The sequence below is a fragment of the Molossus molossus genome, unplaced genomic scaffold (genome assembly GCF_014108415.1).
Source record: "Molossus molossus isolate mMolMol1 unplaced genomic scaffold, mMolMol1.p scaffold_m16_p_20, whole genome shotgun sequence".
Taxonomy (NCBI): domain Eukaryota; kingdom Metazoa; phylum Chordata; class Mammalia; order Chiroptera; family Molossidae; genus Molossus; species Molossus molossus.
Window position 1 is genome coordinate 4,178,842 of NW_023425356.1, and position 17,937 is coordinate 4,196,778.

Below are 17,937 nucleotides of genomic sequence, written 5' to 3' on the forward strand. Positions count from 1 at the left end.
AGCTAACAACAATTTTTAACTTGGAAAAGAACATGAAAGAGGAAGATGGGAAAAGGTGGAGGTTGGAGAACCTATGGATGGTCTTTTTCAGTCAAAACTTTGAATAGGATAAGAAACAAGAACATTTGGCCTCGGCCAGTTTGGCTCAGCAGTTAGAGTGTCGGCCTGCGGACTGGAGAGACCCGGGTTCGGTTCCCGCTGAGGGCACGCACCTCGGTTGCAGTTTGTCCCTGCCCCGGGTGGAGTTGAGTGGGTAGCAACCGATCCATGTGTCTCTCTCACATCAATGTCTCTGTCTCTTCCTGCCTCTCTCCCTCCCACTCTATCTGAAGATAAATGCAAAAAAAAAAAAAATGTCCTCAGGTGAGGATTAAAAAAGAAAGAAAAACAGAACAAGGTCATGATCTAAGACACAGCTCAATACCAGACACTTCTGCCAGTGAGTGGCCCCAGCAAGCTCTCCCCGGAACTGCACTCCTGTCCCCACCAACTGCACGGCTGGTCTTCTTGGGCATCCTCACCAACCTGTTGTACTTCTAGCTGTGTTCTCCCCCTCTGAGATGTCTGTGGCATTTCAGGATGAAGAAGGCATTTCAGGGTGAAGAGGTGGGGAACCTCAGCTCCAGGGGATCCGTATGCTATTGGTGCCAATATGGCCAACCTAAGGCAATCATTAGGAACCAAGGAGGCAAGCTTCTTCCGCCAAGTTCAACCAGCCAACGACATGAGTCTGAATTGCTCATGTCAAATTACAGGGGAGGGGAGATGGAGAGCAGAAAAGAGAGAGGGGAGCTGGCAGCCCGGGTTTCTTGGCTGTGCATCTCCGGCCCTTCCTGTTGCCCACACTGGCCACACACCTCTACCTGACACACACCATCTATTGCCACAGGAGTAAAGAAGGAATTAGCACACTCTAACAATTAAGAATTCTTTTCCCCATAAGAAATGGGACAGTGAGGAAGGGGCCTGGATCACCCCACTCCTGAGGAGGCACACAGCTTTGTCCTCTGAGACCTTCACTGAATGTCCTCATGCTGTGTTCACTCTAACCTCCCCAAGCTTTATAGAAACAGATTCCTTCTATTCTGAGCCTGCTTTTGCCCTACGTTAATCATAGCTTACTATTTCTACTGTCTTTTTGTGCTACTAAAACAATGCTTACATTGTTGGAGAAAATCATCTGAGGTATGTTTCAAACTTTCCTGCATTCTATGAAATGGTCATTTAGAGTGAAAATTAAGTCTTTTTACATAAAACTTTTTTTCTTTGATTTGCAGCTTTAAGGATGAGAATGGCAAAACTGGGGAAGAAAGTTATCTGAGAGGCGTGCCATCGACCTGAATATCCTTCGGGGAAGAAACTAAGACATGTTTGCCACTTTCTCTCCTCAATATTTTATTTCTTTTCTTGCAATCCAAAAAAAATTGTAATTATACCCATAGTAAGCCATGTGAATAAGTAGTAGTCATTATTTGTACAAAGCAAAATGTTGCAACCAATCTGGGAGAACGGACGTTCAACTTTTCCAGTTACTTGACGTGATTCGGTGGGGAGAAAACCAGCATATTTTTATTGTATTGATACCAAAGCATTTCTAGTAAGAGCTTGTTAAATTTAAGAATAAAGTTATTTAAAATAGCCTGACTATATTCTATTAGTTGATGTTGTAATTTTGCTAACACAAATGAAAGATCATAGGAGACCACTGCCCCTCCTCACAGGAATATTCATCTTTGACTCTGACAAGGAAACATGCCTTAAGACAACCACATCCTCCCACTGAGGACCCAGTCAGAGGACTCGGCAGAGACTTCAAGTCTTTGCCTACATCCAACAGGTGTGTGCAGTAATTATCCTCAGATTTGGGGCTGGATTTGGATTATCTTACTAGTGTATATGACTTTACAGATGATAACTGGCAAGTTCATTCTTCTTGAAATATCATCCTTTCTTTCATTCAGTTCAATGTGAGCCCCCGGTTCAATGACTATGACCTAAGGCTGTTGGATAGAGAATATTTCCATATTCTCAAAGGACACAAGTCTGGTCTAAGATTTGACCAATGCTGGAAAACAAGTTAGAAAATCCTCATGTTAAAATGCTGTAAGACTGTGTACAGCATGTCATTCCTAAGTATTCTTGCCAGGATGTGAAATCCTAATTTGAAGAATAGTTTGATGCCAACTCTCTCCTGTACCCAGCGCCTCAGAGTCCACTCCCATGCGTCCTCCCTGATCCTGCCAGTGCCTATTACCTGGGTTCTGTGGGTCTGTTATTAGGCACAAATGTATTTATCACTGCATTGTATTCTTGACAAATTAATGCTTTAAACATTAAGAAAGGTCTGTATCTCTGAAATGAATTTTTCTAGTATAAATACAGACATTTCACCTGTCTTCATGCTTACTAGTTCATGGAATACCTTTTTCCATTCATTTACGTTCAACCATCTGCCCCTTTAATTTTAAATCGTATCCTGGATTTTACATTTTTATCAATCTGACCACTACCTTTTAATTGGAGTATTTAGTATACTAATGTTTAATATAATTATTAATATGGTTGAGTTTTGGCCCACCATTTTATTATTTGTTCTCCATTTGACCTCTGTTTTATGTTCATTTTTCCTTTCTTGCATTTTTAATTAAATTATTTAAAGAATTTAAAATTCCATGTTAATTTCTGTATTGGCTACACACACACACACCTTGCTTTTTTATTGCCCTACGAATTACAATACGCATCCTTAAATTTCCACACTACTTCAGACTTTTCACTTAGAACTAGCAGTGTATACTTTGTATAAACAGACGCCGGGCGCCCCATCAGCCGTTGCATCCTCAGTGCTGGCTTGTTCATCTGCACACCCTCTTAACCCCACAAAGCAATGTCAACTCTTTTTTTTTCTGGCTTTTAACAGACATATTTATTATCAAGAATTTAAGTAGGAAATTTCCAAAAAAGGGTTTCCTATTGACCAATTATTTAGCATTGTTTTTAGCCCTTTGAGGATCCATGGACTACTTTTCTTCAGCCTGCAGAACATGTTCCTGTAGTACATACATGCTAGCAACAAATTCGTAGATGCCTTTCACCCAAAAATGTCTCATTTGCCCTCATTCTTGAAGGCTATTTTTCTTTGTATAGAATTCTTGTTGACTTATTTTCTCTTTCAGCACTTTAAGATGTCATTCCCCTCACTGGCCTCCACTGATTCCTATGAAAAGTCATATGCTGGAATGTAATGTCTGGATATAATGTTTCCTGTTTCTCTCTCTCCTTTCAAGATTTGCTCTGTACTTTTTGCTTCCAAGAGTTTGACTATGATTTGCATATGCCTGTCTTCAGATTTGCCTGCTCAAGATGTCTCCCTGCATCGGGAATCAGTAGTTAACAAATTTTATCAAATGTGGGCATTTTCTAGTCAGTAGAGCCAGAGATTCTCCTCTGCTTCTGAGATAATACCAAAGATCTTATATCTAACAGGTCCCTGAGGTTCAATTATTTTCCAAATTGTTTTCTTTCTTCTCTTCATATAGATAATTTCTATTGATCTATCTTCAAGTCCATGGGCTCTTTTTCCTGTCGTCTCCATTCTAATATTCTATCCACTGAATTTTTTCAAATAGTTTTTTCAGCTCTTCAATTCTATATGGTCCTATTGCATTGTTTCTATTCCTATACATCTTTTAACTTCTAGCAAACATACAGCTCAGTCTGCCAGAGCTGTGGGCAAACAGGAGCTGAGATCTCTTCTGTTTCCTTTCCAGGATCCCTCCCCCTCCCCTCCTGACAGCGGCAGGTGGCCGGCCAGCAGTGCCTGCCGGAGACCACAGTCCCCTGCCACTCAGCACCGCACGGCTCACGGCCACTGCTCTGAGGCTAACCCCGTGGGAACGGAACTCCACACCAGACTATTCCTCCTCCTGCCCACCCTCGGGGGTTTCGGGCAGCTGCTTTTTGAAGTTTACATTAGTTTTCTGGAGGAGAGTCCATTTGACAAGATCTTAGCCATTATTAGATTCAGGAAATTTTTATCCCAAGAACTTGATTACCATATATTTGTGTCTGAAGAGGAATTTTTAAAAATCTGTTTAGATCCTTACAGGAAACGCAGAATACAATACGATTTCTTTTACATGTGAATAAGATGTCATACGAAGAAGACATACTTCTAAAGGTATGCTCTACAAACGTGAAGAACTTTTTCTCCCCTAAACCAGAGGTATAAGTCCAGGCATAATATATAATCACATTAACTTCTTTGATAACAAATTAAGAAATTGAACTTAAGTTTAGGGCCTGCAAAACCCCCAGATCTTTCCACCCAAAGGTATAATCCAAAAGCAGTAACAAGACCAATTATTTGTTTTTACTGAGGTGAAATTCACATAAAAACCAAAAATAATGTTAAGTGAACACTTCAGTGGCATTTCTTAATTCACAATGTTGTGCAATTCCCACCTCCATCTCCAAAATATTTTCATCACCCCGAAATAAAATGGTATAGCCATTTTGCAATCACTCCCCATTCCCTGCTCCCACACCCCAAATCCCTGGCAGCCCCCACTCTGCTGGTCTCTATGGATTTACTTGTTCCAGAGCGTTCGTACAGACGGAATCATGACGCGGGACCCTCGGTGTCTGACTTCTCTCCCTTAGTGTGGCCTTTGAAGGGTTCCTCCAACTGCAGCACCGAGACTCCACTCCGTGTTATGGCAGGAGAATGGACCACTGTATGCACGAACCACGGTGTGTCCATCCATCCATCCATCCATCCATCTGTTGACAGACATGTGATCTGTCTCCAACATTTGGCTACTGTGAATAGTGTTGCTACAAACGTCAAATTTTTTTTCTGTGTTTTTTAATGGTGGTAAAAAATAATAACACAAAGTTTACCATTTTCATCACTTTTAAGCGTACAATTCAGTGTCGGGCAAGCATCACCACCATCAGTCTCCAGAACCCACTCAGCAGTAAGCCCCCCCCCCGCCCCGGAGCCCTGCTGACCACCATCCCACTTTCTCTCTCCATGAATCTGACTAGCCCAGGTATCCCAAATAAATAAAATCCTACAATAGTTGTCCTTTTGTGTCTGGCTTTTTCACGTAACACAATGTTTTCAAAGTGAACATCAAATTTCTTTATTAAAAAAACAACACAGCCCTGGCCGGTTTGGCTCAGCGGTTAGAGCGTCGGCCTGCGGTCCGGAGAGACCCGGGTTCGGTTCCCGCTAGGGGCACGTACTTCGGTTGCAGTTTGTCCCCGGCCCTGGTTGGTCGTGCGGGTGGCGGCCATTCGATGTGTCCCTTCACGTCGATGTTTCTCTCTCTCTCTCCCTCCCACTCTATCTGTACAAAAATTGGAAAAATGTCCTCAAGTGAGGATAAAAAAAAAAAAAAACACACACATTTTCAATATAAAACCTGCTGAAATTTAACACTGATCCAACATCAACAATGTGCCCACAGCCCCATTAGCAGGCTTCTCTTCCTGGTTCCTTTGAGACGGGCTGCACAGGAGGAGGAATGGGTATCAGAGAAGGTCAGTGACCTGCCCAGGGACCATAGCTCCTAAGCCTACAGGACGGTCAGAACCAGGAGACAGCCACGTGGGAGACAGAGTCAGGGAAGGCTCCAAGAATGAGGATAATCTTGAGCCAGGATTTGCTAAACTAGCTTTTGCCAGAACGAGAGGAACAGAAAGGGCATTCCAGGCAGGTGACCATCGGTGACCTGGGCAGAGACCAGGCCGGGGTGGGCTCGGCAAGGAGGAAGGATGCAGGACGGGGACAGAGCCAGTGTGGATCTTAATCAGATTTAGAAAGACCTTAGAACAGCAGTTCTCAACCTTCCTAATGCCGGACCCTTTAATACAGCTCCTCGTGTTGTCTGTGGGCGTGTCTGCATGTGGGCGGACAGCCTGGAGACGGGCAGAGGAGCGGTGTCTCCGCCTAAGACCACGGGAAATACGTGTTTTCCAATGGTCTTAGGTGACTCCTGTGAAAGGGTCGTTCGACCCCCAAAGGGGTCGCAACGGACAGGTTGAGAACCACTGCCTTGGAAAAAGCCTTTCTTTCATTCCCATTTATAGTAGATTATCTTAAACAAAGACCTTTGTTCTTTTTTATCCTGCTTCACCAGAGTATAGAGATAAACAAATAACAGCCAAAAGCTCCCTGGCTGGCATGTGCTAGCCTGCTTTCCCACTGGGTCCTGGACTGTGGGGCCGATGTGAAGGATGATTGTCACTGAACCCACATCAGACTCAAAATCCTGATAAAACCATCTAAGCATCAAAGTGACGTTGATTCATTTACTCAGTAAGTTATGCCATAAACCACCTATGCTCTGAAGATCATTTTGGTGTCCACAGACCAGAATGCTACCCCAATCACAATTCTCTAGAATTTGTTTCCTTTTGTTTTTTCAAAAAAACATACTTATTTTTATTTTATAGAAGAACCCATCTTTAAGACAAACACTTATGATTTTGCTCACTGCTTGGACAACACTGCTAAAGATATAAAGGCATTTAGTTTAACAATCACTCATATTTAAAAAATGGTTTAAAAAACAAACAAAAACACCGAGATTATTTATTACAAAGATGAAAAGAAAACTTGAGAAAAGTAAAGAATAGGGATTTTCAATTTGTGGATATCAACCACCCATGAGCAGAAGAATCTTAATTTGGGATTACTGAAAAGGTAAGGTCTTTTAAGATGAAAAGGTAAGGTCTTTTAAGATGAAATGGGCAACTCTGTCAATTGATGATATATCCAAATATTCCCACAGATGAATCAGTGAAAAGGCAAGAGTTAAAATATCTCAGTCTCAGCACTACATCTAGCAGGTTCATGTATTTAAAAACCAAACAAACCAAGGTCCATCTCCTCCTTCAAAGAACTTGTCATATATAGAATATAATTTATCAGAGAAATTTATTAGCCTTTCAGGCCCTTGTAATCAAAGACTGGAGGAAACTATTTCAGCATACATTTAATTTTCTATGCTACAAAATTCTTTTATACATACATTCAAAAGGAATATTTAGACTAAGTAGCCTGATACAAACATAGAAAATTCACATTTCAACCCTAAGTACTTATGATAAAGTCCAATATAAGGAAGAAAAACAAACTTCCATATCATTTTACCCAGTAAAAGATACAGGACATATGGCTGAGGCTGTTATTTACACCACATAAGAACTAGGTCCTTGGACCAACCAGAAACTACAACATAATGAGAACAGAAATAAAATGTCTACCTACACTTTTTTTATTTTAAGAATGTCCACTTTTGCTTATTTCCTTTGCCTAAGACAGTTGTATTCATTTGTTACAGGGTCAGAGGAATGTAAAAGGAAATATCCAACTATTGTTACAAATAATCACAGAAAACAAACAAATGAAAAAATAACAATGGACCTTAATTTCAGTTTCTAACCCATAATCCTGATGACACACCCTCCCCCCAAAAAAAGCAGAATTTTTTTCAAATAAAGTCTTAGTCACCAAGACCGTGTGGCTCACTGGTTGAGCGTCGACCCTGCACCAAGAGGTCGCTGGTTTGATTCCTGGTCAGGGCACATGCCCAGGTTGTGGGTCTGATCCCCAGTGGGGGGCATGCAGGAGGTAGCCAATCGATGTTCTCTCTCATTGATGTTTCTCTCTTTCTCTCCTTCTCCCTTCCTCTCTCTCTGAAAAAAAAAAAAAAAATCAATAAAGAAAAAAATTTTTTTAAAGACTGAGAAGGTGGATTTCAAGGAAAGTACCAACCAAATATCCAAATGGATCTCAGCACAAGGAAGCAGAAACAAAGCAGTACGTTGGTATTATGGTGCCACCCACTGGCTAGAAGTCCTCATAGCAGGCATAAAACCCAGCCATAACACAGAAGAGCAATTATTGCTAGGAAGGGAAGTAACACTGATTATTCTAATTCATTACAGCATCAGGAACTTCTAGCAAAACAGAACCACCCAGATTATTTTATTACCACAAGGAATGAGAGTAACTTAGACATATTCACAAGGGTGAGTTTTATTAACTTAGAAATGCAAGTCTACAACCTCCAAAGGTTATCAGACTCAAATCCTATTGTCTAAACAATTAACACATAAAATGCCATTTCAGCTCTGTTGCTGAATATATAAAGGCAGTTTTTAAGCAGAAGATGCACACTTGCATTACATAGCTAAGAACAAAATTATAATATTCATAATATATTTAAATGTTAATTAAACCTACAATGAGGTCAGCTCCACTTCCATTTTTACCAGAGAAGAAACAAAATACATAAAGCAAAAACTGGACTGAAAAACAGTTTCTCAAAAAGCCCTAGAAAAAAGTCCACTGAGATAAACTAGTAAAAATCGATGTTGTCTTAAAAGTACCACAGCTCTCCTATAGCCCCAAATATATTTACTCTCCTCTCCTTTTATCCTGTCATCCTTTGTTCCGAAGTAGTTCCTGTTTCCTTTCCCATTCTTAAAATCTCAGCAAAGAAATATTTGGGAGGGGTTGGGGGAAGGTGGAGGAGGGTGTGGAGGGACAAGTGGTGATGGAGGAGACTTGACTTGGGTGGTGAACACACAATGCAGTGTACCGATGATGTGTTGTGGAATAGTGCACCTGAAACCTGTGTAATTGTGTTAACCAGTCTCACCCCGTTAAATTCAATAAACAGGAGGAAAAAAGAAATATCTGAGTGTCACCTCTCCTCGACCTTCCCTTTAAGACTCAATGGCACACAAAGGCTTGACACCATTTTATAGTCCACGGGACCTGTTGCGTACTGACCACTAAAAACCAGACGTCAGAATGCATCTGTGACGTGGCCTGGATCCGATCAGAGGGTATGGCCACGCCCCAGGAGTCAGCACAGGCCTTTAGTGTCCTGGGCTTGACGATAACCATTACCTGGTCGGTGACAGCCTGGCCTTGGCTTGCTCACAGATGGCTGATCGCAGATAAGAATATGATGAGAAAAGTCACATTCCCACAGACATAAACTGCTAACACCGCCTTTTTAAATGCATGGCCCTGAAAGAAAAACTGACAGATGAGAGAAAGAAACTCCTATTGTGAAGGCTTTTGTCAACAAATAAAAAAGAAGGACTTACTTCTGCTTCGGCTATGGCAAACGGCTGCATAATCTGAATCCTAGTATCATCCAATATTTCAACTGTCAAGAACAAAAACATAAGTGTGTAAGGCCAGTGGGTGTGTGGGCGAACACTACTCTCAAAGCAAAGCCCAAAGACAGGTAGTGTCTGCTGATGTCCAGGGTGATATCCTCCTGTTTCCAGCTACCAAATATTGCAAACTTCCCAAATATTGAAGGCTCTCACAAACTGAGACAAGCACTTAAAATATGCTCTCTTTTTGAAGTCAATAAATGCCATACCAAACCCCTAACAATCCAAGTTTCAAGTACAAATGTACTCTGAAGAGCAGGCCACAACCCAGTGGTCGGAAAAGCCCCGCATAGATATTTCTATCAAGAACCAAAAATGGCAAGAAAAATCGGCTCCTAAAAGCCACCCAGCCCCTAAATGCACAACATATTACACTAGACAATGAAGAGGTTTGTTTTTAGAAGGTCACCTTTATTTGTCACTTGGGGGGCAGGTAGCTGAAAACTAGACTCCACGCTAGTAGAATAAATCACCCATTCTCCACTCATGTCTCCATGCCCAGCGGCTACAGGTATAGTGCCCTAGCTGGGACTAAGACCAGATGGACCCTGCCACTCGGGCACGGTGCTTCCTGTCCAGCTCACTGATGTCTGAGGCCACCTACATGGTAGCACACGGGAAATTGGTCAGACAGGTAAAATGTGTCTGCGGCTCGACCCCGCCCGTGTTCACTTCGGGCATCTCTACGTCCTGCACCTCAGGGTCCACTCCACTCCAGGCATCCGGGGCTCTGTGTGTATCCCGCGAGCCAGACCAGCACGCACAGTAAAAGCATGCCTGAAATTCCCTGGCCGGTTTGCTCACCGGTTAGAGCGTCGGCCTACAGTCCAGAGAGACCCGGGTTCGGTTCCCGCTAAGGGCACGTACCTCGGTTGCAGTTTGTCCCCAGCCCTGGTTGGGTCGTGCGAGAGGCAGCCACTCGATGTGTCCCTTTCACGTCAATGTTTCTCTCTCTCCCTCTCTTCCTGTCTCTCCCTCCCACTCTATCTGAACAAAAAATGTCGAGTGAAGATTAAAAAAAAAAAAGCATGCCTGAAATCGTCCCCTTATATTTGACTCACAAGTTCTAGTACTAACAAATATGAAAAAGAAAGCAGAGAATGTCCACAATGTCTATCACTGAGTAATCACAACAGAAGTATTTCATGAGCTACCATGTAATAGTGACCATCAGTATCCAGAAATCAATTACATTCCACTTGGTATGTAAATGAGCCACATGGTGTGGCTCTGTGAGCAGTCACCTTTGCGGGAGAGCCGGTAAGTGTGGACCTCCAGGGTGACCTCGGTCCCCACGTGCCAGGCCACAAATCCAATCATTGTGTAGGTTTTCCACAGGCCAGGAAGGTCCACTCCTGGTAAGTCCATTCCCAGAAACATCGCTGCCACTGTGTTTATAAGAAAATATATCTGCAGATTTATTTGAATGTAGTCACTACCAAGAGAGGTCATTGTGAGTGTGCCCACACGTGTGTGTATTATGTCAAGTAAAACATGTTAAAAGCGTTTAGGAGATGAATTAAATTAATAGTTAAGACCCAGTAGTTAATTTACTGTGTTTTCTAGTCTCAGTATCAGACTAGAAAGGGTAAGATGACAAGCTATAGTCATGATGTGCCAATTCTTCAAAAAAGAGGCACCAAGCTTTGCACGGGATTTTAGGTCTGCGGTGTCGGGAGGGGCACAAGGCTGGAAACAGTGGTGACGTGCTCCCCTTCCCGCCAAGAGCCCCAGACTATGGAAACGCGAGGGAGGGAGACAGCAGCTCAGGTGTTTATGACATAAGGCATCGGAACATATCGGGAAGTCATACCTGGCTTTTGCAAACCCTGGAAGGCACCATCCCCATGGGAAGCACCTGGAGACAGAGGGCTGGGCCCCCCACCCCCAGCCCACCTCAGCCCAGCTCACAAATGACCCTGAACCTGAGCTGCTAGAACAGTTGGCTGCCAGCGAAGTTTATTCTGCTTACAAAGGCAAATGCTTAAAAATAAAAAAATAAAAAAGTCTTAAGAGGAAAGTTTTAAAGTCATTTTAAAAACCTTAAGCTTAAAACTGAAATAATGACTTAAATAGTTACCTCTAAAAATTCCTTTCTGGATTTCTGTGTTTAAGGCTGATTTCTCCTCAACAACCAATTATTCCAATTATTAATGCATCTAAAATCACTGATGCCAAATAACAACCTGCACTGTGGGCAACCAGTAATTACATCGGGTGAGCGGCCCAGCCACCTACCTGCCATCATTCTAGCAGCCGTTCCCATCGCCCAGTGAGTCCAGTTAAACAGGCGCCTTCTACCCAGAAAGAGAAGCAGTCAGGATTCTTCAAAGGGACAGAACTACAATTAATCCCCAAGAGAACAGAAAGCATGCCATCTCCCTAAATGAGACAGCTAAAATACATCCCAAAGCCCTTTAAGTAAACAGAATTCATCACTGAATTTTATAAAACACACAACGTTCCCACGTGAAGAGGGATTCGTTTGCGAACTAGTGATGCTCATGGAGGGGCCTGTGGGAACGCGGTGAGTACCTGTGGTCCTGCAGAGGCGGCCTCAGGGCGGCCAGGAGGGGCTGCAGAACCGCCAGCGCCAGCACCAGGCAGCCGAGGTAGGGGTGGTAACCTGCATGCTGAGCAGAGGGGCAACGTGGTCACGCTCTCACTCACCATCGATTCAAATCCTCAAGTCAGAAATAACACGCATCTGTGCATCCTCCATGTTTTCCTGTAGCTTTAAACAGCTGCTGGCCACTGAGCATCTGCCTTCTGCCAGTCACACACTGCGCACACTCTGATGCTCCATGCAAAAAGGGGAACTGGCCTGGCCAGTGTGGCTCGGTGGACTGAGCGGCATCCCATGGACTGAGAGGTCTGGGTTCGATTCCCGGTCAGGGCACATGCCTGGATTGCAGGCTCAATCTCCGATAGGGGGCGTGCAGGAGGCAGCTGATCGATGTTTCTCTCTCACATTGATGTTTCTATTTCTCTCTCCCTTCCTCTTTCCCTAAAAAATCAATAAAAACATATTTTTTAAAAGAGGGGCGGGGGTTCAGAGAGAGACACCAGCAGTGTATGCAGGGCCACACAGCACATACATGATGGTGGGACCCACGCACAGACTGCAGGGACTGAGGGCCACCCACACCACGGCAGCCACTGCAGCCACCTGGAACCAGGGTGTGCCGTGAGTGCCCACCCCGGGGTGCTAGGGTGGTTTGTTCAGACCCCCCTCAGTGTTTCTCAGAGCTCCTGTAGCGACAGCAAAACAGAAATATTCAATTGTGTGTGCCACCAAAGCACAGGCTCTGACTAAGGCACATCGCTCACTTTTGATCAGCCTTGTTCATTTATTCCGTAAATACTCACTGAGCACCTGCGAGGCCCCAGAATCTGTTCTGGATGCTTCGAACGTACCCGCGAACAGACACGGAGCTTACGTGCTAGTGCAGGGAGGCAGACGAAGACAATCCTAGTAAATGAATTCTGTGACATGTCTCAGTCAGGGGCTGCGGCAGCAGAGCCGGCAGGACTCCCTGGGCGAAGACTGGAATAGGGGCAGGAGGAGCCTTGGTGAGACCCAGCGGAAGGACTGCTGGCCGCTGGCCAGTGTGCAGCCACTCGAGCTAGACCTGGTCAGAGAGCGACTGGGAGCCCAGTCACAGAGGTTGTTGGACAGACTTGATCTTCAACTTAGAATAAAACTGAGAGACATCAGAGAAACCAGTCTGGGGCACAGGAATGGTACGGCCTGGCTTACTTTTTTGTTTGTTTGTTTTTAATCCTCACCTGAGGATACTTTCCCATTTATCTTCAGATAGAGATAGGAAGGGAAGAAGAGAGGGAGGGAGAGAGAAACATGACATGAGAGAGACACATCGATCGGCTGCCTCCCGCATGACCCCGACAAGGGCCGGGGACCGTACTGCAACTGAGGTATGAGGTAGTGCCCTTGACCAGAATAGAACCCATGACTCTGCAGTCCATGGGCTGACGCTCTAACTGCTAAGCCAAACTGGCCAGGGCCCGATTTATGTTTTTTAAAAAATCACTCTGCTGCCCTGGCTGGTATGTCCCAGTGGTTAGAGCGTGGGCCCATGCACCAAAGGGTCCTGGGTTCGTTTCCAGTCAAGGGCACGTATCTGGGTTGTAGGTTCCACCCTCAGCTGTGCAGGAGGCAACCAACTGATGTGTCTCTCACATCTATGTTTCTCCCTCCCTCTCTCTCCCTCTCCTCTCCCTCTTTCCCTCCCTTCCACTCTCTTTAAAAATCAATGGAAAAAATATTCTCGGGTGAGGATTAATGGGAAAAAATCACTCTGCCATCTTGGTTGCAAACAGCCTGTGTGTGGACAGGGTGACGAGGAGACACCGGAGAGGAGCCGGCTGCGCAGCCCCGGCGGAGGACGCGGCTCCACGCGCAGTGCCGGTGATGCTGAGCAGCGCTGGTCGTGAATGCCAGCCAGCAGGCTTCCGGATGGAGCTGGCAGGGGTGCTGAGAGCAGAGCTCGGGTGACCTCCAGGTTGTAGCCTTAGAAGGGAACTGCCCACAGCTAATGGGAGACGGGGCGGATGAAGACCATGAAGTCTGGCATGCCTGAGACAGGCAGGTTCATGCCCTGAGCACACAGCTGAAGGTGTGAGTCTTGGGCCAGGGTGAGGTCTGAGCGGAGGTAAAGTGTGGGACTAAGCTCAGTTCTTCACCTGTGACATGCGATTATCATCGCCACTTCCTCCGAGGTTTTCAAGCTGGTAACAACACGTGTAAAGCATGCAGCATGGCTGGCCACGCGGCAGGAGAGCTGGCTTCGTGGCCATCCGTGGCCACCAGAGAAGGCCACCGACATGTTCATGTGCCTCAGACACCGCGCTCTGAGCTCCCCCCACTCTCCGTGAGAAAACTCACTAAGCTACAGAGAGTGCACGGAACATTCGATGCAGCCTAGAAATCATCCCATGACCAGGCGGTCTGCACTGACACACACTCAACCACGCAAAAGAGTCAACAGGTGGTTTTTAAAAGGAAAAAGGGATACATGCAAAAATACCTTTCTACCATCATCTGAGAATAAAACAGCTTCTCTTTGGACATCCGAGTGAACCTACAGAAGAGCAACCAGTGTGAGATGTGCTTACCCGGCTCCAGCCTCCCCTGTAGATGAAAGGCAGGACGAAGGCAACGCAGGTGAGGGAGGACGCAGTGAGCATGAGAGTCCGATGCACCTGCAAGGGTGAAATGACAGCGTGAGAGGAGTCACCTGTGTCAGAGACAGGAGCTGGTGCTACCAAGGGAACAAGGTCATGGGGTGAGAGTCCCTGAAGACATGCCTTTGATTGATATCTGACATGTGACACATGAAAGATAAGGTTTGTTCTGCTGTTTGGGGGGTCCTGATTGACTCTCACTTGGATTTCTGTTGAGAGACTGCCTCCTCATCCCATGCACAGGGGCAGAGAAACACTCCTAGTTTCCATTCCCATCCACGGAGGAGACAGATGACGTAAACTGTGAGTTAGATAGTCTGACATCGATGATTGGCCTGTGCCCAGAGAACAGACCCCTGCTTGGAAATACAGTAAGACCCATGATTTCTCTCTCCTGCTCTCTTGCCTTCCTTGACCATCTGTACTTGGGGTGGCCGGACATGTAAGTCAGGACCATTTAGCTCCCAAAGTCTACGTTACAAAGGAATGCACACGGCCCTGGCCCAGTCGCCAGCCCAGCCTGACCCCTCACAAAGCGGCTCTGCTGTGCTCTGCATCCAGGACCTGGTGCCTCTTCTCAATTGGTCAGGAAACCAAAGGGCCAAAGAAGAAAGTGTTAGGGTTCCAAAACCACAACCACTATACCACAAACACAAAAAAGGGGGAGAAAGCCACATGCTGTATATGTTTTCATGTTGCAAGGTACAAACACTATGGAAATTGCATTAAAGGTCTTCCCCCACCTACCTGAAACCAAGCTGATTCACCACAGAGGAGCTCTGACAAGACGGGCTTGAAGAACCGGGCAACGATGACCCCCACGCTGACAGCAGTCATCCACGACAGCAGCATCAAGGCACCTGCAGTGGGGCAGCACAGACCAGTCCGGCCGGCGTCCCAGGGCCCACAGCATGGGACCACGACCGCGGCGCAGCGAGCACTCCCGCAGCCCTGGGGGGGCGCTGTCCGCGCTCTCCGTGCACTAGCCGTGATCTTACAGCAACCCTGGGCAGTGCCCCCCGTGACATCACTGCAGTTTGCTGGGTGGGGACTAGGGCACAGGCAGTCATGTGACTTGCCCAAGGCTACGCCAGGGTTCGAGCTCAATGCAGCTTGAGCAACTGTGCTCTTAACCATTACACTAATAGAGCCTGCATTGACCTCAGAACCTCCTCAGCTCACTCCCAAAACACAAGAAACAGATAGATGCCCCAACCAGGTGGCTCAGTTGCTTGGAGCATCACCCCAGATACCAAAAGGCTGCAGGTGCGATTCCAGTCAGGGCACGTACCTAGAGCGCGGGTTCCATCCCCGGTCGGGCCCTTGTGAGAGGCACGCGATGGATGTTTCTCTCCCTCTCCCTCTCTCTCCCCTTTCCTCCCTCTCTAAAGAAACAATAAACATAACCTTGAATGGGGGTTTAATAAAAAATAGGTACAACATTATTTCTGCATCCAATTACTTTAACTGGAGCATTAACAACCACAAAGTTATTTTCAAACTTAGCTATAATACAATGTATTGAAACTCTACTAGAGTAGATAATGCTGGAGAATGTAAAGGAAATATACCAGATAAGGAATGTTGTCCTCAAACGCTAATATTTTACGACAGTACAGTCTACGTCACATTATCCCCCCACCTTTCAGTAATGGAGGGGTGACTTCCCTGCCCCACAGCACACGCCGGCGCCTTCTTTCCAGGTTCCGACCAGGTTCTGTCGTCATTTTAAGTACAAGACACTGAAGCACAGGGCTGAGTACCTTGAACTCCCTCAGTTACTTGTACGCTGATCAGTTCTTCAACAACAAACTGTATCTTTGAAGCCAAACATCTGTTATAGAGTCAAAATCACAAACTACTCTTTTTTTTTTTTTAAATCCTCACCCGAGGATATTTTTCCATTGATTTTCAGATAGAGTGGGAGGCAGGGAGGGAGGGGGGGGGAGGGAGAGAGAGAGAGAGAGAGAGAGAGAGAGAGAGAGAGAAACATCGACGTGAGAGAGACACATCGACTGGCTGCCTCCCACACGACCCTGACCAGGGCCAGGGACCAAACCACAACCGAGGTACGTGCCCTTGACTGGAATCAAACCCACAACTCTTTGGTCCACGGGCCGAGGCTCTAACTGCTGAACCAAACTGGCCAGAGCACAAACTACTCTTTAATTATCATTTACTTTCATCAGTGGCAGAATTAAGGTCTCATAAAAGCTAAGCTAACTAACCCAGTGACGTTTAATTAGAAACCAGGAGGGCACTTGTTGAGATCACAGATGTCATAGACGCTCCAGTGGAGATTTCAAAGTGCAGCCAGGGTGAAAACCACGGAATTGTCCCTGTTCTCCATTTTTAATGAAAAGTAGCAAACATTAAGATATATACTGCTGCCCTGGCTGGTCTGGCTCAGCAGTTAGAGTGTCGGTCCGAGGATCAAACGGTCATGGGTTTGATTCCCAGTCAAGGGCTTGTACCTTGATCCTCAGACATTGGTCGGGGTTGTGCAGGAGGCAACCAGTTGGTGTGTTTCTCTCTCACATCGATGTTTCTCTCTTTCTCCCTCCCTCCCTTCCACTCTATCTAAAAAAAAAAAAAAAATCAATGGAAAAATATCCTCAGGTGAAGATTAACCAAAGAAAAAAAAGATAAATTCTGCTACCTGCAAGTGTTAACAGTCACCCAGAGATTTCTGAACATTGTAACTTATGTTCACCACCGATTCCTAATCCAACCAGCGCTGAGTCACCAGGTGTAAAGTGACTTCAAAGTGATACCACCACCACACAGGCACTTACCATGAGCCCTCAGGAGGAGCGGGGCCCGCGACCCTCCTACGTTCACGGGATCAGCCGTCACGTCATGCTTTTCATTTGTAATCAAAGGTTGCTGGGAATGCTTATAAATTCGACCTGAAATTATTAAAAAAAAAAAAAAAGGAAAAGGAAAAGATAAAGAAGAATTACTTCCTCAAAAGAGAAAAAAATGGAAAGACAGTGTCATGACATGAAAAGAAAATTTCTTAAAATAATAAAAACCAAATACCAGCATAAATGCCATTCATATGTAAAAGCAACATAAATGTAGATGCTAGGTCAATAACCTTATTGAAATAACTTAGCTAACCAAGACAGGAGTCCGAGTGAGGACTGGGAAATGGGAGTCATGGTGAGAGACGCTTAACATGTTTACGCAAAATAATTACTATTAATATGCCCACAAATGATTGAAAATGTCAAGTATAATTCTTGAAAAAAAATACATGTAAAAAATAATCTAGAATCCTAGATTAAACTAACAGAAGTTGGGCCTGGGAGGACAAAAACATTTCGATGCTCTGTTATGTGGCATATGGTTGATTTGGCCTGGGTTACTAACACAGCAAAATCCCAAAGAAAAGCAAGGCAAACAGTTTGATTTGAATTATTATATTATTATTTGTTATGTATAAATTTAAATCGTGAATGTATCACGTTATTACAATTAGTTTGTATATGTGAGTATGTATGTGTGTGGGTTCATTCATTC

General features: G+C 45.0%; 2 protein-coding genes across 9 annotated transcripts in view; one reads left to right on the top strand and one right to left on the bottom strand.

Annotated features, from left to right (window-relative positions):
* Positions 1-1,802, top strand: part of PALMD (palmdelphin) — a 47,534-nt gene extending 45,732 nt beyond the window's left edge. Inside the window, exon 8 of the mRNA XM_036272288.1 lies at positions 1,278-1,802. Within this exon, the coding sequence (XP_036128181.1) occupies positions 1,278-1,321 (44 nt within the window). The 3' untranslated portion in view covers positions 1,322-1,802. The remainder of the gene's footprint in view (positions 1-1,277) is intronic.
* A 2,719-nt stretch (positions 1,803-4,521) lies between these two features.
* The window catches only part of FRRS1 (ferric chelate reductase 1), a 33,335-nt gene continuing 19,919 nt past the window's right edge, over positions 4,522-17,937 (bottom strand). For 3 of the 8 annotated variants that reach the window (XM_036272283.1, XM_036272281.1, XM_036272282.1), the window contains exons 9-16: positions 17,208-17,321; positions 15,160-15,272; positions 14,344-14,430; positions 11,743-11,840; positions 11,446-11,504; positions 10,452-10,595; positions 9,133-9,194; positions 7,736-9,052 (exon numbers count right to left, since the gene is read on the bottom strand). In XM_036272283.1, the coding sequence (XP_036128176.1) occupies positions 8,960-9,052; positions 9,133-9,194; positions 10,452-10,595; positions 11,446-11,504; positions 11,743-11,840; positions 14,344-14,430; positions 15,160-15,272; positions 17,208-17,321 (770 nt within the window). In that variant the 3' untranslated portion in view covers positions 7,736-8,959. Of the gene's footprint in view, positions 4,783-7,734; positions 9,053-9,132; positions 9,195-10,451; positions 10,618-11,445; positions 11,533-11,742; positions 11,841-14,343; positions 14,431-15,159; positions 15,273-17,207; positions 17,322-17,937 lie in introns of those variants that run through there. The other 5 variants (XM_036272280.1, XM_036272286.1, XM_036272284.1 and 2 more) reach the window with 5 other exon arrangements.